We start from the raw sequence: 15,861 nt of genomic DNA on the forward strand, positions 1-15,861 counted from the left end.
TTGGTGCCTGTAATCCCAGCACTTTGGGGAGGCTGAGGCAGGCAGATTGCTTGAGCTTAGGAGTTTGAGACCAGCCTGCACAACATGGCAAAAAAACATCTCTACAAAAAATAGAAAAATTAGCCAGGTGTGGTGGCATGCACCTGTAGTCCCACCTACTTTGGGGACTGAGGCAGGAGGACTGCATAAGCCCAGGGGTTCGAGGCTGCAGTGAGCCAAGATTGCACCACTGTACTTCAGCCTGGGTGACAAAGTGAGACCCTGTCTTAAAAAAAAAAAAAAAAAAAAAGAAGGAAACAAAAAAATTGTAGGATAAGTATCTGGGAAAGAAAAAATCAACTCAGAGAAAATCACACCCAGCTAACATATCACCATGGATCTTAATACTTTCTATTTCTGTCCCCCAAGATTGCCCAAAATACCATGCGCAAAACTGGTTGGAAAACAGAAAAAAGAAACTTGAAGAGAAAACTCAGATTTCTCAGATAACTTAAATGCACGTTAGATCATTTTGCCCTTAAAAACAAGTGGAAAACAATGAACAACAAAAACAAACACATTCTTTTATACAATTGACTTGCTGTAGGTCTCAAATTATAGAACCATGACCAATATTAAATAGAACTCTTTAGACCATCACTCATTTCTCACTGGCTGGTAAGTCCCACAAGGGCAAGAACTTTGCCTAACTTATCCATACTATACGTCCGAGGGCCTAGCAAGGTGCCCAGTAAATAGGAGGGACTCATCTGATGGTGAGGTCACCCAGAGTCCACAGTGGCCTGTACTGCTGAACATGACCATCATTTCTCAGTCCTTATCTACTTGGCCATCGGCAGCATGAGTATGATCAATCCCCTTAAAATGCTTTCTTCCCTGGTTCCAGGATGTGACTCTCCTGGTTTTCTTCCTACCTACCTCCCTGGCCACTTGTTCTCAATTTCATTGGCTGGTTCTCCCTTTTCAACTTGATGTGGAAGGCCTGGTTCTGGGACGTTTTCCTCCATCTGCTCTCACTCTCTGAGTGAGCTCCTCCAGTCCCATGGCCTTCAAGCTCATCTGTACACTGATGAATCCTATATTCTTGTTTCCAGCCTAGACCTTTTCCTGGAAATCTTGATGCATACCCACTGCCTGCTCAACACCTCCACTGGGAGGTCTAATATGTATTTAAAGCTTCACACACCTAAGACTGAACTCCTCATTTTCTCCCTAACCCCTACCTGAATCTGTTCCACACACCATCTTCTCCTCAACATCCTTGACCCCTCTCTCCCTCCTGAACCCCGTAGCCAATCTTCCAGCAAATCCTACTGGTTGTACCTTCAATGCAGCTCAAGGGTCTCGCCATTTCTCACCTCCACTGCCACCTCTCTGATGATTCCCACAGCCACACAGCAGGCTTCTCTGCTTCCTCTCCTGGCCATGTGCAGTTCACTTCCCTCCCAGCAGCCAGATCACACCTTTGCTCAGATACCTCTAACGACTGTCCATCTCACTCACAGTAAAAGCCAAAGTCCTTACAACTGTGGACCTGACCTGGCCCATGACCTCTCCCCCATATCATGGAACTCCCCAGGCCCCTATACACCATGCCAATGATTGCCTGCTTGCTTTTCTTCAAAACCGCCAGGCACAAATTCCACAAAAAAGCCTTGCTTGGGCCGTTTCTTAGCCCAGAATGCTCTTCTTCCAGGTATCTATGTAGCTCAACCCCTTGTCTTCCTTGCTCACTTGCTACCTTCTTAGTGGGACTGACTACAGCCACTCGGTTCAAAATTGCCATCAGGGCCTCCAGGTCTGGTGCTCTGAGTCCCCCTTTACAGCTTTAGTTTTCTCTGCAGTACATACAACTTTTTAATTGACCATATATAATTAACTTTTTAATTTATTGCCCATTTCTCCTGATTAGAACAGCAGCTCCACTGGGTCAGAGGTTTTTTTGGTTTTGGTTTGAACTGTTCACGGTTTTTCTGCTAGCACCTAGAAAGGTAAATAACACATAAGTACTCAATAAGATCTATTGATTAAGAATAAAGGGGCCCTCAGTATTGGCTCTTCTCTCTTAAAATAAAATTCAAACTCATTAATCTAGTCTTTTCATTACTTTATAGCCTTGCTCATGTATGTGACTTCCTTGAGCTGGAATGTCTTCTCTCCTGCATTTCCACTCACTCACTGGTTAAAGCTTATTCAAATTACATCCTCTATGATGCCCAATCTGATCACAATGACTCCTTCAGTCGGTGTTTCATGAAACACTTACTAAGGGCTCTCTATATTCAGGCATGTGCCAGGTGCAGGGGATGTAAGATGCCTAGGACACTGTCCCTGTGCTTCAAGGACCCAGTAGGGACTGCAGGAGCCGGGACTGGAGTGTGAGCAGTGTCCCCTGGAGCCTCTCAAGGGATGGTGTGCTACAGTTGGCCTGGAAGTAAGTGGACTGGATAAGACAATCACATTTCAGCTTCTCAGCTTCTGAGTTGGGAGACTATGAGGAGGAGATAACTGGTCTGGGACATCTGAGTACTCCCATGAGGTACTCACTAAACATGTGCTGATTAAAGGAGTAAGTGCAATGCACCTTATGAAGAAACCTTGCTTTAATAAAAAATAAATGGAACCTGGAGTGGGTATGGCTTTGGTTGTTATCAAAACAGTGCAGGAGTCTTCGTTTGATGAATGAGAGATGAACTATTCTTGAAATAATCATACCCCAGTCCCTACCCAAAAATCTATAACTGAAAATGTCAAATCTGTCTAATTAGCACTAAACATAACATTCTCACAGTTATTTTTAGATAACTTTCTTAGAGATTGTGATGCTATTTACTTTTAGTAGCATTTCAGTAATATTCAATCAGGAGGCAAAACATTCCATATATATGGATCAATCCTGTCTATGGAAGTACTGATAGACTAAGCAATAGTGTGACGGCCAAGCACAGAGTATGCCTTCGGAACCACAAGGGAGCAGAAATCTGTTTAATGTAAACTCTGGCCTTGGAGGTAACAGCAACTTTCCCTTGATTTTTCAGTCTACTTTTGATTTCATTCATTCTTTCAACCGAAAACATGCTGTCTCCTAAAGAATTTATTCTAATGTAAAACATTAAGTTAACATGATGCAGAATGAACAAAGAGGCAGTCTTCAATAATTAAACAGCCTACATATTTAATGACATGTCTTGCTTGCATTGGAAGTCCTGGTGAACAGATGCAGACTACTTTGAAGACAGCTTAAAAGTGCAGTGATGACAAGGGATTGCAAATCCCCGTATTAGGAATTAGAGAGTTTTGTCCCATTAATATGCAAACAGATTTTTTAAGTGTCGAATAATACGAGTTGTTGACAAAAAAATGGAAATAACATTTTTTTAGTCCACATAAGCATGAGATGGCAAAGAAGGCATAGAATGTTACAGAGAAATTCACCAACAAACGGGCTACCTTGAGAAAAGGAGTGACCGTGTCTTCACTGTTAAGTTCTGTGGTGTGTAGGGTAATATTCATGTGTTTGCTTTTAGATTGAGCCCAATGTATGTCCAACAATCGTACAGCAGACACATAATCTGGTACATGTCAGAATGGTTGGGTTTATTGAGTTTTATACTCTGATTCAATCATTATGCATTGTAGACATGTATCAAAATATCATACATAGCACCCAAATATGTACAACTATTATATACCAATTAAAAAAATAAAATACATACATCGATATAATTGCCATTGATATAGTCTGAGTTTGTGTCTCCTTCTATTGTCTGCAGCCTCACTCGGGAATGATCGTCTGCAAAGGAAAAGGGACAGAAAATAACAATTAACAAAAGCAATCTGGTAGGTGGCTCTGAGCCCCAGAATGTAAGCAAATTACATAGAGATCACCCACAGACACTCTGCTTTAAAGATAAAGAATTAAATAGTACACACCCTCTACTTCCTATTTTGCTATTAAAATTGGGAAGGATTTATAATTTTTAACATTTTACAGTAAATTTCATTAACTTATTCTTTGATCATTGATGGGCCTAAAGCACTGACAAAGGTTTGACCCTTTTACATACAATCCTGTGAACCACAAACACAAGTAGATCTTGGATTGGAAGTTTGAGCAACTTCACTAAATCACATACAAACCCTGAGATGTTGAAGGTTGTGACACCCACCTTGACAAATGATGATTACAAACTCACAGTGCAGGCTTCTGGGATGTGCAGATGTGATCCTAGCCTTAGTCACTGGTGAGTTCCCTAAGTCCTATCTGTATCTGTGGGCATCAGCCAGCAAGAGCAAAGCTGTCGCCATCTATCATGTGACCACAGGCCAGGCAATAAGGGCATCAAGCCTCAGCCTCCTCATCTGGAGAACGGGATGACACTATCTGCCTCAAAGTGGGCTGTGTCCAGGATTCAATGAAAACACAAATTGACACATAAGTACTATAGAGGGCTCATATTTATGGTATTAATTAGCTATATTTAAGTATTTCCAGAGTAAAATAATTTATCTGTAAATACTATTGATGTATCTCAATTATTTCCTTGAAAATGTATATTGTATTTTATTTGTTACCTTATTTTTTTTGCAGAAATGAGGTCTAGCTATGTTGCCCATGCTGGTTTCAAACTCCTGGCTTCAAGCAGTTCTCCTGCCTCAACCTCCCAAATGCTAGGATTATAGGTGTCAGCCACAGCACCTGGCCCCAAATCCATATTTTAAAAAGGGATGTGCTTCGTATGTTGTCACTCACAAATGGGAGCCAAGCTAAGAGGGCGCAAAGGCATAAGAATGATACAATGGACTTTGGGGACTCAGGGGAAAGGGGAAGAAGGGGGTGAGGGAGGAAAGACTACACATTGGGTACCGTGTACACTGCCTGGGTGATGGGTGCGCCAAAATCTCAGAAATCATCACTAAAGAACTCATTCATGTAGCCAAAGACATGACTTGTTCCCCCCAAAACGTATTGAAATAAAAAATAAAAAATTAAAAAAAAAGAAAGGATGTGCTAATGGCACCCTAAGGGCAGAATTTTCCTGCACTGATCACTGCTCTGTCCCTGGCCCTTAGATTAGAGCCTGGAACATAGCAGATTTACCCCCAAAATAACTTCTGAAGAAATAAAACGTGCATTTTTGTTTTTTGAAAATATATGTCCTTTAAAAAGTATTTACCTAAATTACTGTTCCTTTTAGCAGAGGGACCCTTCCTTCCAATTAAAGTGTATGCTAAAACTCAGTATTCAGAACAGATAAAAGCCAGCTGCCCTGAAAGGAAAGCACAGGGAGGCCTGATAAGAACATTTTGCAAAACTTCACTTCCAATGCTGCTGGAGCAGTGGGAAACCCTGCTTCTAAACTGCTACTGCCTTTTTCTGATGCTAACTTTACTCAACATTTCTTTTGGGTTAGTGGGTGAGAAATGGAGCCCACAGCTTTTGAGATAAAAGCCAGGGGAGCTGCAGATGGCAGACCCTTTTATCCCCGGTCACTGGTGCAAGTATTGACCTGGACCCACTCCTTGAAATGCTAATGGGTGAAAGTCAAAATTTCATATTGGTTTCTGGAGTTTAACCTCCTGTCGAGTAAATGTTTTGTTTGTTGTCAACAGCACAGGTAGAAGGAAATCGGTGTCAATTTTCTAACTTTCCTTCCTTGACGGGGCTTTCCACCTCATGACAGGTAGTCAAATTATTTCATGTCAGTGCCTCACCATTAGTTGGGGTGCAATAAGTTTATCTGGAAAGTGGTGACAAGCTGGGCCAGAGAAGGAGAAAAGCTGAGAGGAGGTCATGTCTTCCTGCTCTGCTCACAGGAGACTATGGGATGAGCAAGTTCTGGGGTCGAGTGTGCAGGTGAGAATCACTGCTGCTGGGTTAGAATCCTTCACGTGTGGTTTTGGGCCAGTTACTTAATCTTTCTGTGCTTCCTTCGCTGTAAAATGGAGATGAAGAGTGCCTACCTTGTGGGATTACTGTGAGCATCAAAATAATACACATAAAGAGATCAGAAAAAAGCCTGGTATATAGGACGCGATGGATAGATGTCAGTTATTATTGTCATGGGCTATGTAATGGACACCCACATTTTTCTTTTTGCCGTTTTTACAGATGATGTCCAAGCAGATAACAGCAACCCCAAGAACAGACTCACTGGCAGTCAGAATGTTTCCTCATGGCGATCTGCTTTAAGAACCAATTTCCTAGGACACATTTTGCTGCTTAAAACCAGTGGCTCCCTGTATATGTTTTCCACTGTTGGGGGTTTGGGGGAGGTGAGCTGGTGCACTGGACATGTGTAGATTGTTATGGCTTTTGTGTATCTTAGGAGAGCCAGTGCCTACACGCAACTACTGCACAGAAGGGTGCCACAAGTACTGGCAATGCCATTTGAACTTCAAGAATGAAAGATGCACCCTAGAACTGAATCACAGCTACTCCACACACACTGGGCTTTCGTCAGCTCCTCTGAAGGGAGGTCAGGTTCACCTTCCTGGATACTTGGGCTTTCCCTGGGCAGGTTTTCAAAAGGCAGGCAACCGACCGCATTAGAACCTTGCAATCTAAGCAGGCCTGTCTCGAAGATCTGTTGTACCCCCTCGTCAGATTCCCCTCTATTTTGTGCTTTATTTCTCTGAGCACCTCAGGATGAGTGCTGCTCATTCCCTGTGATTTACCACCCATGGGCTGCTCAGGCTATTCTGGAAGGTTCTCTTTAGGGACGTCAATCTCCACCAAGACTGAATTCCTATTTCCTATCAACAGAGCCTCTGAAGTAGAGCTTTACCATCATCTCCTACAGTTCAGTTTACTCACACCCCAAAATTTAACTTGGCTGCTACTTCTCCAGATTCGATTGCCCTTACTCCCCTCAGGATGGAGAAACCTGTAAGACACATGTACAGCTGACTTCCTAACAGAATGAGATGGGTTTTGACTTTATATACCTGGTAGTATCTTTTTTCTTTTATTGATTCTACTAGATTATAATGTCTTGTGGTCAAAGACAGTGTCACATAAAATCTGGACATCCCTAAGAGTACCTTTCCCCAAGGCCACATGCCCAACTCCAAAAGACTCCATTCACATTCACAGCACAGAGGCACAGGCTGCAGTCCCATGTGTGGCGCCCTGCCTAATACACAGCAAGTGAGCAACAAGGATTGAACTCTTCCCCATGCTAATGAATGGATGGTGGTCCAGGATCATCCAAGATACCTTGAATGGGTCCACAGTGCCTTTTTAAATTTCAGGTTTTTTTTTTTTTTTTCTTTTTGAGACGGAGTTTTGTTCTTTTTGCTCAGGCTAAAGTGCAATGGCGCGACCTCGGCTCATTGCAACCTCTGCCTCCTGGGTTCAAGTGATTCTCCTGCCTCAGCCTCCTGAGTAGCTGGGATTACAGGCACACACCTCCACGCCTGGCTAATTTTTATATTTTAAGTAGAGACGGGGTTTCACCATGTTGACCAGGCTGGTCTCGAACCACTGACCTCAGGTGATCCACCCGCCTCAGCTTCCCAAAGTGCTGGGATTACAGGCGTGAGCGCCCAGCCTAAATTTCAGTTTTAATACAGGCTTGTCTAATATTGTCAGAATACTGAGCTGTTTCATCTTCTAGAAATCTCTTACCTAATCATTCCTGCCCATCTCTAACTGTCCAAATTCTGCGAGTTTTTCAGTATTCAACTCACATGTCCCCTCCTCAGTAAGGTCTTCTCATTTATTCAGTGATTTTTTTGAGTATCTGCTATATGCCAAACATCATGATAAGTGTTGGGGATATGTAGTGGTAAACAAGTTAGATCTATGGTCCTTGAGTTCATGGGACTTAAGGCAATGGAAAACACATTTAACAGTCATTGCTTAAATAATGACTTAAATACAATTTTGATAAGTGCTAAATTGTAAAGGACAGAGAGCTATGAGAGTGAATGGCATGGGTCCTGACCTCTTCTGAAGAGCTAGCAAACAGTTCCCTAATAAAGGGACGCTGAAGCTCAAACCACGAAGATAGAAAGTGGAGAGGGCAGAACTCTTAAATTCCAAGTCCAGGAGATAGTGTGTGTTCAGGCCAGGAGGTAGGAAGGATCCAGTATGTTCAGGAAACCAAAGAAGGCTGGTGTGGGGAATGTGCTTTCAGAAGCCAGGGAGGAGAGTGGTGGGAAATGAGAACAGAGAGGAGGGAAGGCCAGGTCATTAGGACCTTCATCCTGAGCACCGTGGGAAGCCACAGGCAGGGGCGTGCTTCATTTCATCAGATGCCCGCTATTGTTGAAGACGAACTGGAAGGGCTCCAGTTGGGTCGGTGGGTGTGGGGAGACAATGGGGAGGCTACTGCAACAGTCCTAGGGAATCAATGGCAGCTTAGCATAGAGAGGGCTAGTGGACAGGGCTGAATCTGAGGGGTATTTAGGTGGTAGGACTGATCACAATGATCAGTTCACTTACTGTGGATGAGAAGAGGTATCATGTTGACTTCTAGGATTCTGACCTGAGAAATAGGGCAGAAGATGGTGCCATTGACTAAGATGTGAACCACGGAGAAAAGCCAGCTGGGGGTGGGTGATGGAAATAAGGCATGCAGTGTTGGATATATTTAATCTGAGGTGTTTACCATCTGAATAGAGATATGGAGTAGGTGGTTGGGTATAAATTCTCCTTCCTTAAATGTCAATAGTCCTTTGATTTCACTTTTTGGTGCTCTTATATATGGTTATCTATAGACATGACTTATTTCTCCCACAGATCAAAAATACTTTAGCTGAATGTGATGGCATATGCCTGCAGACCAAGCTACTTGGGAGGCCGAGGCAGGAGGATAGCTTGAGCTCAGGAGTTCAAGACCAACCTGGGCAACATGACATTTTTATTATTATTTTTAGAGACCTTGTCTCTATAAAAAATAAAAATTGAAAAAAGAATTAGCCTAGCATGGTGGTGCACACCTGTAGTCCTAGGGAGGCTGAGACAGGAGGATCCCTTGAGCATAGTGGTTTGGGGCTGCAGTGAACTATGATTACGCCACTACACTTGCCTGGGCAACAGAGCAAGACCCTGTCTCTATAAAAACAAAAACCATTTAAGAGGAGCTGTGTCTTATATTCATCTTCACCTCCTGTGTGCACGCTTCTATGAAAATAATAGTAGAAATAAATATATATTGATAAATATATAATCAATAAACATTATTTTTATGAGTAAGTGAAAAAAAGCCCAGCTTACAATGAGATACCATCACATACCCACTAGAAAGGCAAAACATTTAAGTCTGAACACCAAGTTCAGGTGAGGATGTGGAATAATATAAACTCACAGATGCTGCTGGTGGAAATGAAAATTAGTACAATCACTTTGAAAAACAATTTGCTAGTTAGTAAAGCTGAAGACATCCACGACCTATGACCCAGCCATAAGGAAATGGATACTGTGTGCATCTTGAAACATATTGAAGCAATATTGTTTACAATTGACAAAACTATAAACAATCCAAATGTCCATCAACAGAAGGGAGACGTAAATTGTATTATATTAATAAAGTGGAATGCTATTTAGTAATGAAAATGAACAAGCTACAGTTACATACAACTTGAACAAATCATACAAACATAGTTGAACAACAAAAAAAGCAATACACAGAAGAGTATATACCAATGCTGTCCAGTAGAACTTTCTGTGCTGATGGAAACATTCTATATCTGTGCTCACCAGTACAAAGTCCACCCTAGTTACTGAGCACATGAAATGTGGCTGGAGTAACAAAGGAACTGAAATTTTAATTTAATTTTAATGAACTTAAACAATTACATGTAGTTAGTAGCTACAATACTGGATAACACAAATATATGTTACATACTTTTACTTACGTAAAGTTAAAAGCCAGGCAAAATGTAACTATATTGTCTAGATCTGTACTGTCTAATAGGGTATCTGTTAGCCCCATGAGGCTAATCCTAATTGTGCTGTAAGTGTAAAATACACATCAAATTTGGAATATTTAGTATGATAAAAAGAATGTAAAATACCTCATTTATATTTTTTATACTGACTGCACATTGAAAAGTTGACATTTAGGATGTATTAGATTTAATAAAATATATTACTAAACTTCAGTAATTTGTTTATTTTTCTGTTACTCAGTGTGGCTATTAGATTTAAGGACAATTTAATATTATACATGTGGCTTGCACTTATATTTCATAGTTTATTTCTATTGGACCATGTGATAGGGAATACATAAAACAGGAAGGGTTTCAACCAATCAGGCAGCTAACTCCCAACTCATCGCACCATGCTCAAATAAGGCAGATGCCTAGCTGTAGCCAATTGGGTGATTTCTCTACTTTGCTTCTCTGTTTGGCCTATAAAATCCTGCCACTCACACTTGCAGGTGTAGCTCTCTGAACCTCTTGTGTTTCTGAGGGCTGCCTGACTCATGAATTGGTCTTTGCTCAAATAAACCTGGCTAAATTTAATTTGTCTAAAGTTTTTCTTTTAACAGTACTTAATGGCACTGAACTTAAAAATGGTTAAGATGGTAAATTTTATGTGTATTTTTCCAAAAATAAAAAAAGTCCAATTTTTCCATCCCTCCCTTGTATAATAGCTCCTCATTATACAAGCTCCACTCTAGTCCCTGATATCCTAGGAAAGGGCATTCATGGACTTGCAGCCTAGAGCCCTGTGAATTCTTTTGCTAGGCACATTTTCCTGAGATGGTGAGTTCCCTTTCCCTGATGAAATCAAGGCAGGGGTGACGGTGACTCTATAGCTTTCTTTTTTTTTTTTTTTTTTGAGACAGAGTTTCACTCTTGTTGCCCAGGCTGGAGTGCAATGGCACGATCTTGGCTCTCTGAAAGCTCTGCCTCCTGGGTTCAAGCAATTCTCCTCTCTCAGCCTTTCGAGTAGCTGGGACTACAGGCACCTGCCACCATGCCCAGCTAATTTCTGTATTTTCAGTAGAGACGGGGTTTCACCATGTTGGCCAGGCTGGTCTGAAACTCCTTTCCTCAGGTGATCTGCCTGCCTTGGCCTCTCAAATTGCTGGGATTACAGGTGTGAGCCACCGCGCCTGGCCTCTATAGCTTTCTAATAGAGGATAACAGTCATACATTATGTAGTTTATGAAGTATTTTTGTTTTAGTGATAAAATAAGGTGAACATTGATAAGTGAATCCACCTCAAGCCCAGAAGATACCTGTGTTAGCAGTGAGAGTGGGGTAAGTCTCTAGAAAGGGTCCAGTTGGGGTGGAGAACGCAGGACATGTGTTCTGCCATGGAGAGCAGCAGGCTGATCATCACATGACTGCACTTCCTGGCTGAAACAAGTCAGCACTTCTCAAGTTAATCCCTCTGTCTTCCAGAATACAAGAAATAGGAAAGTATCACCATCACTCACATTAAGTCAGTGAATGTAAAAGCTAAAGAAGTGAAATGATTGGCTCTTCCAGCTCCCCCATACTCTTTTGCTTGGACGTCTAAGAATGACTTGGCACAGAAACTGCAGATTCTTATGCATCCTCTCTCAAACAAAGCTCTCAGATGACTATGAAAACAACAGATATAGACTGTTGGGGCAAATAAATCAGTATATGGATGCCCCTCACCATATGTTCTTGAAATATCATTCACCTTGAATCAGATGCCAATTACAAAGACAAATATGTATCAACCATTCCTTCAGGAAAACTCAGTTATTCCTTGGGGTACTCTTGAGGCTAAATCACATCAAATTTGTATGAGGAAATGCCTCACAGACATTTCTGGCATCTGGCAAATGTGGGAGTCACTCAGACAAAGAATCCAAAGAAATGCCAATTGTCCACTGACGAGCCCTGTTCTGCAGGTGTGTTTTGAAGGCTTACCAGCTGGGAGGGGCCCTCTCTCAGGGGCAGGGTCTAGATATTGGGGTTGAAGGGAGGAAAAAGTTTGGAAAACTCAACTGCCTAGGCATAAGATGTGTATAATTCAATCAGTTTTGTGGTTAACAACAGGTCAATTACTAACCATGAAAGCCATGTGGTCAAGACTATGAGGACTTGGTATTTCTGGGGGAGACAGCCTGGTAAGTTTGAGAAGACCTGAGCTGTAGTTTTTAATTACCATCTGTATTTCTCTGCCAGCATGGGTGCTTTTCCTTGATTATTCCAAAGCTATTTCACATTCACATTTTGCAGGAAATGAAACTAACAGGGGCCTTGGTGTCCGAGACCATGATTTGACGCTGGCTCTACGACTCACATGCATCTGCACAAATTTGGAGTCCTGCTGAGCTTCATCTGTAAAAAGGGGTGACAAGGGGCTACTTTCCTAGAAGTTTTGGGAAGACCAAATAAGATAATGCATAGTATTATCAGGTGCCTGGAACACAGTACAGTTAGTTCCCCTTAAAAAAAATTACCCTGCCGGGCACGGTGGCTCACGCCTGTAATCCCAGCACTTTGGGAGGCTGAGGTGGGCGGATCACCTCAGGTCGGGAGTTCGAGACCAGCCTGACCAACATGGAGAAACCCCGTCTCTACCAAAAATACAAAATTAGCTGGGCGTGGTGATGCACACCTGTAATCCCAGCTACTCGGGAGGCTGAGGCAGGAGAATCGCTTGAACCCAGGAGGCAGAGGCTGCAGTGAGCCGAGATCGCGCCCCTGCACTCCAGCCTGGGCAACAAGGGCGAAACTCCGTCCCAAAAAAAAAAAAAATTACCCCTTTTCTGTGAATAAAAGCAACATCCTTGTTGAAGTTTACCAATAAAATCTTCAAAGCACAAAGAGCCAGTATGCTTATTGGGTAACAGCAGAGCAGGGCAGAACTGAAAACTGGAAGCAGCCAATCTTTCAGGGAAGAGGAGCTGGAGATACTTTTAAAAAGGAAACAGGAGAAACGTTTGAAGACATGCTAAATGCTCTTCAATAACTCCCACATTTTAATCTCCTGGTATCTGCTCAACAACCTATCCCTATTTCTGTGTAGTGGAGCACGGAGGTTAGGATCCCGGGCTCCCGAGCCGGAACCCCTGTATGAATCTCAGTTCTGCGGCTTTCTAGTTGTGTGGCCTTGGACAAGTTACTTAACCTCTCTGTGCCTCAGTTTCCCCAACTGTAAAATTGGGGAATATAATATAATACTGCCTATATTATAGTTTTGTGAGGATTAAGTGAGTCAATCTAAGTAATCATCAGTAAGTAGCTGGTATACAATAAGAAGTAAGTGAAAGTTAGCTATCACTTGTCTTATTAGTGCCAATGACTTAATTCAAGACCTGATCATTTTCATCTGCACTATATCATTTTTGCCTCTAGTTGCTTCCCTCACTAGTGAATCCACACCAAGGACTGCTTTTCTAAAACAGACCTTTTTTTCCTAACACCACCTTGGTAACCATTCAATGATATAAACAGGAGACTGAAGAATGGTGGGCAAACAAGCAAAAAATCTGATAAAATCATTCAAAAGGATTACTAGGCCCTTAATTTATTTACCTGGAAAGATCTCTGGGACATATTACAGAGTGAAGAAGAGCAGGCTACAAGGCAGCATGTCTAATAAGAGTCTATTTACATGAAATAATCAAATGCATTGGTGTACATGTAGGTATGCACAGTGGGACAACTGGAAGAATGAGGTTTCTGCAGGGGATAAAATCTGGAGTGATTTTTATTATCATCTTTATGATTTTATGTACTACTTTAATGGTCTACAAGGTTTATATTATCTTTGTAATCAGAAAGAGAATAACACATCTATTCTCACTGAAAAACAAAGAGCAAAAAAAAAATAAAGTCAATAGCTTCAAGAGATAGAAAAATAAGAAGACTGGAATGAAACAGAAAAAAAATGTTAGCAGGGTTTGAATCTGGATGGTGAGATTCTGGGATATGTTCCCCAAGTTTTCCACAGTGTACAAAGTTTCTTTAATGTGTATGAATTGGAGAAAAAGAAATCTATTTGCCATGCATGACTTGAATATGATCAAAATTAAACTTATGTTTATATCATAATCACAACTCAATGTTACCCCATCAAGAAATGTAACAAACTCTGCCACTTTGAGAAACTCCATCTGCATAAAAACTACTTGCTATTCCTCTCGTATCTCTCAAAAAAAGCCTTTACTAGATGAAACAGAGAAAAGCAGATATTTTTGGGTAAGAAACAGGCACATAAAGACCTTGTCACAACAAACCACTGCTTAGCGTTGAAGAATTATAATCTGCTGAGGTTTTCCCCCGATGCGGGATTTAGGGCCGGTCTATGCCCCACCCTAAGTCTGTAAAACATGGTATTTCCGCCCTTTCCATCAGGTAACATTACGTTTAAAAATATCTCTAAGTAACTTCAAATATTTTAACACTTCCATATTAAACACGACGGATATTGGCAATAGTCATGCAATTTTAACTTGTGTGTGATTAGATATTCCCACAGCGGCAGAAACGGAGTATATCACTGATAATCTTTCACCTCTAACCAATTCTTTCTCTCTGCTACATACTGGTGACATATATAAGGTAAAATGGAATCACAATGATCAAGGTAACATTTAGCCTCTGAGAGAAGGCTGGAAATTAATTTTAATTACAATTGATTTCTGCAAATAATGGATTTGCTCCTCCCGTGGCTGCATTTGGGCTGAGGATTGCTGTTGTGCTTGTTTCAAGGTAGGATCTGCAGGTGACCCAGTGTGCCTGCAACTCAGGAAGTGCTTGGCGTCTTACCCAGTGGAGATGCCACCTCCAGTGCAGTCTCCCTGCTTGTTTCCACCTGGTTCCCAGCTCTGCCATGCAGGTTCTGAGCAGGAAGTTTGAGTTCGATGACGGTGGCTCCATATGAACTCACCTCTTCCTGTTGGTTTCATGTGGGTCTTGCCTTGTTTTCTAACTCTTTTTCTGACTGACTAATCCCTGTGTCAGAGCTCTCTCTTTATTCTTCAGAATCCTGGCAGGGATTTATTTATTTTACCCTATGCCTTCCTAAACGTATTGTGTCCATCTGCTTCTCTCTTGCTCGTGCCCAGCTGAATTTAATGCCAAAAGCTCACTCTGCCAGTCCATTCTTACCTAACTAAACTCTGGTTCTCTCCCTTCAAAGACACTGTTGGAGTCACTCAATTAGCAGAGAGAAGCACACTGCTATAAAACAAAATGTTAGAAAAGTGAAGCCTTCAATGTGAGCAACCAAGATTGGCTCACTGGTTAGAAGAATCTGGGGTAGGTCCAAAGTTCCAGTCGCTGATTAGTCACACCTTGTTGTTAGGAAATGGAGTAGGAGGGCATGGTAACCCACCTCAGAGGGAACCTCGTGTCCTCAGCACTACATCAGAGTCTCTGCTGTACTAGATCTACTAGATCTACCAACAGGACACTAGCAGCACCCCTTCTCTCCATGAGACAGTGCTCCCTGCACCGCTGAGCAGTTCTGTCTCAGGAGCGCCCGTTATTAAAGCCCCTTTAGCTGGGTCTTGGGCTCTCTATGCCCTCCTTGCTCCCTCCACAGATCACCTCCTCCTGTCAATGGCTTCTGCCACCACCCACATGACCCATGAAATGGGCCACTGATTTATAATCCAGCCCAGACCCCTCTCTTTCACATTTCACAGCAGTCTACAGAACTGTCTGCTTGGCATCTCATTTGCATGTTTCAAAAGCATCTCAATATGTCCCCAAATCAAACTCATAAGCTGCTGTTGATCTCATGCCAACCTGAGCTCCTCTCCATAGCTGGTTCCCTTCCTGTATTATCCATCCTGGATAATACAGGAAGGGAACGGCCCATCCATCCTTCCATGTGTCTACCTGCTCAACTGCCCATCATCCATCTAACCATTCATCCTCCATTAAGTCGGAAACTCAGGAGTCATCTCTGGC

At 42.1% G+C, this 15,861-nt stretch overlaps 1 protein-coding gene across 20 annotated transcripts in view; it reads right to left on the bottom strand.

The window, feature by feature from the left end:
* PTPRM (protein tyrosine phosphatase receptor type M) overlaps positions 1–15,861 on the bottom strand; it is an 840,386-nt gene that overhangs the window by 87,803 nt on the left and 736,722 nt on the right. For all 20 annotated transcript variants that reach the window (XM_054460379.2, XM_054460383.2, XM_063653925.1 and 17 more), the window contains one exon: positions 3,717–3,793. In XM_054460379.2, the coding sequence (XP_054316354.1) occupies positions 3,717–3,793 (77 nt within the window). The remainder of the gene's footprint in view (positions 1–3,716; positions 3,794–15,861) is intronic.

The sequence above is a fragment of the Pongo pygmaeus genome, chromosome 17 (assembly GCF_028885625.2).
Source record: "Pongo pygmaeus isolate AG05252 chromosome 17, NHGRI_mPonPyg2-v2.0_pri, whole genome shotgun sequence".
Lineage (NCBI taxonomy): Eukaryota > Metazoa > Chordata > Mammalia > Primates > Hominidae > Pongo > Pongo pygmaeus.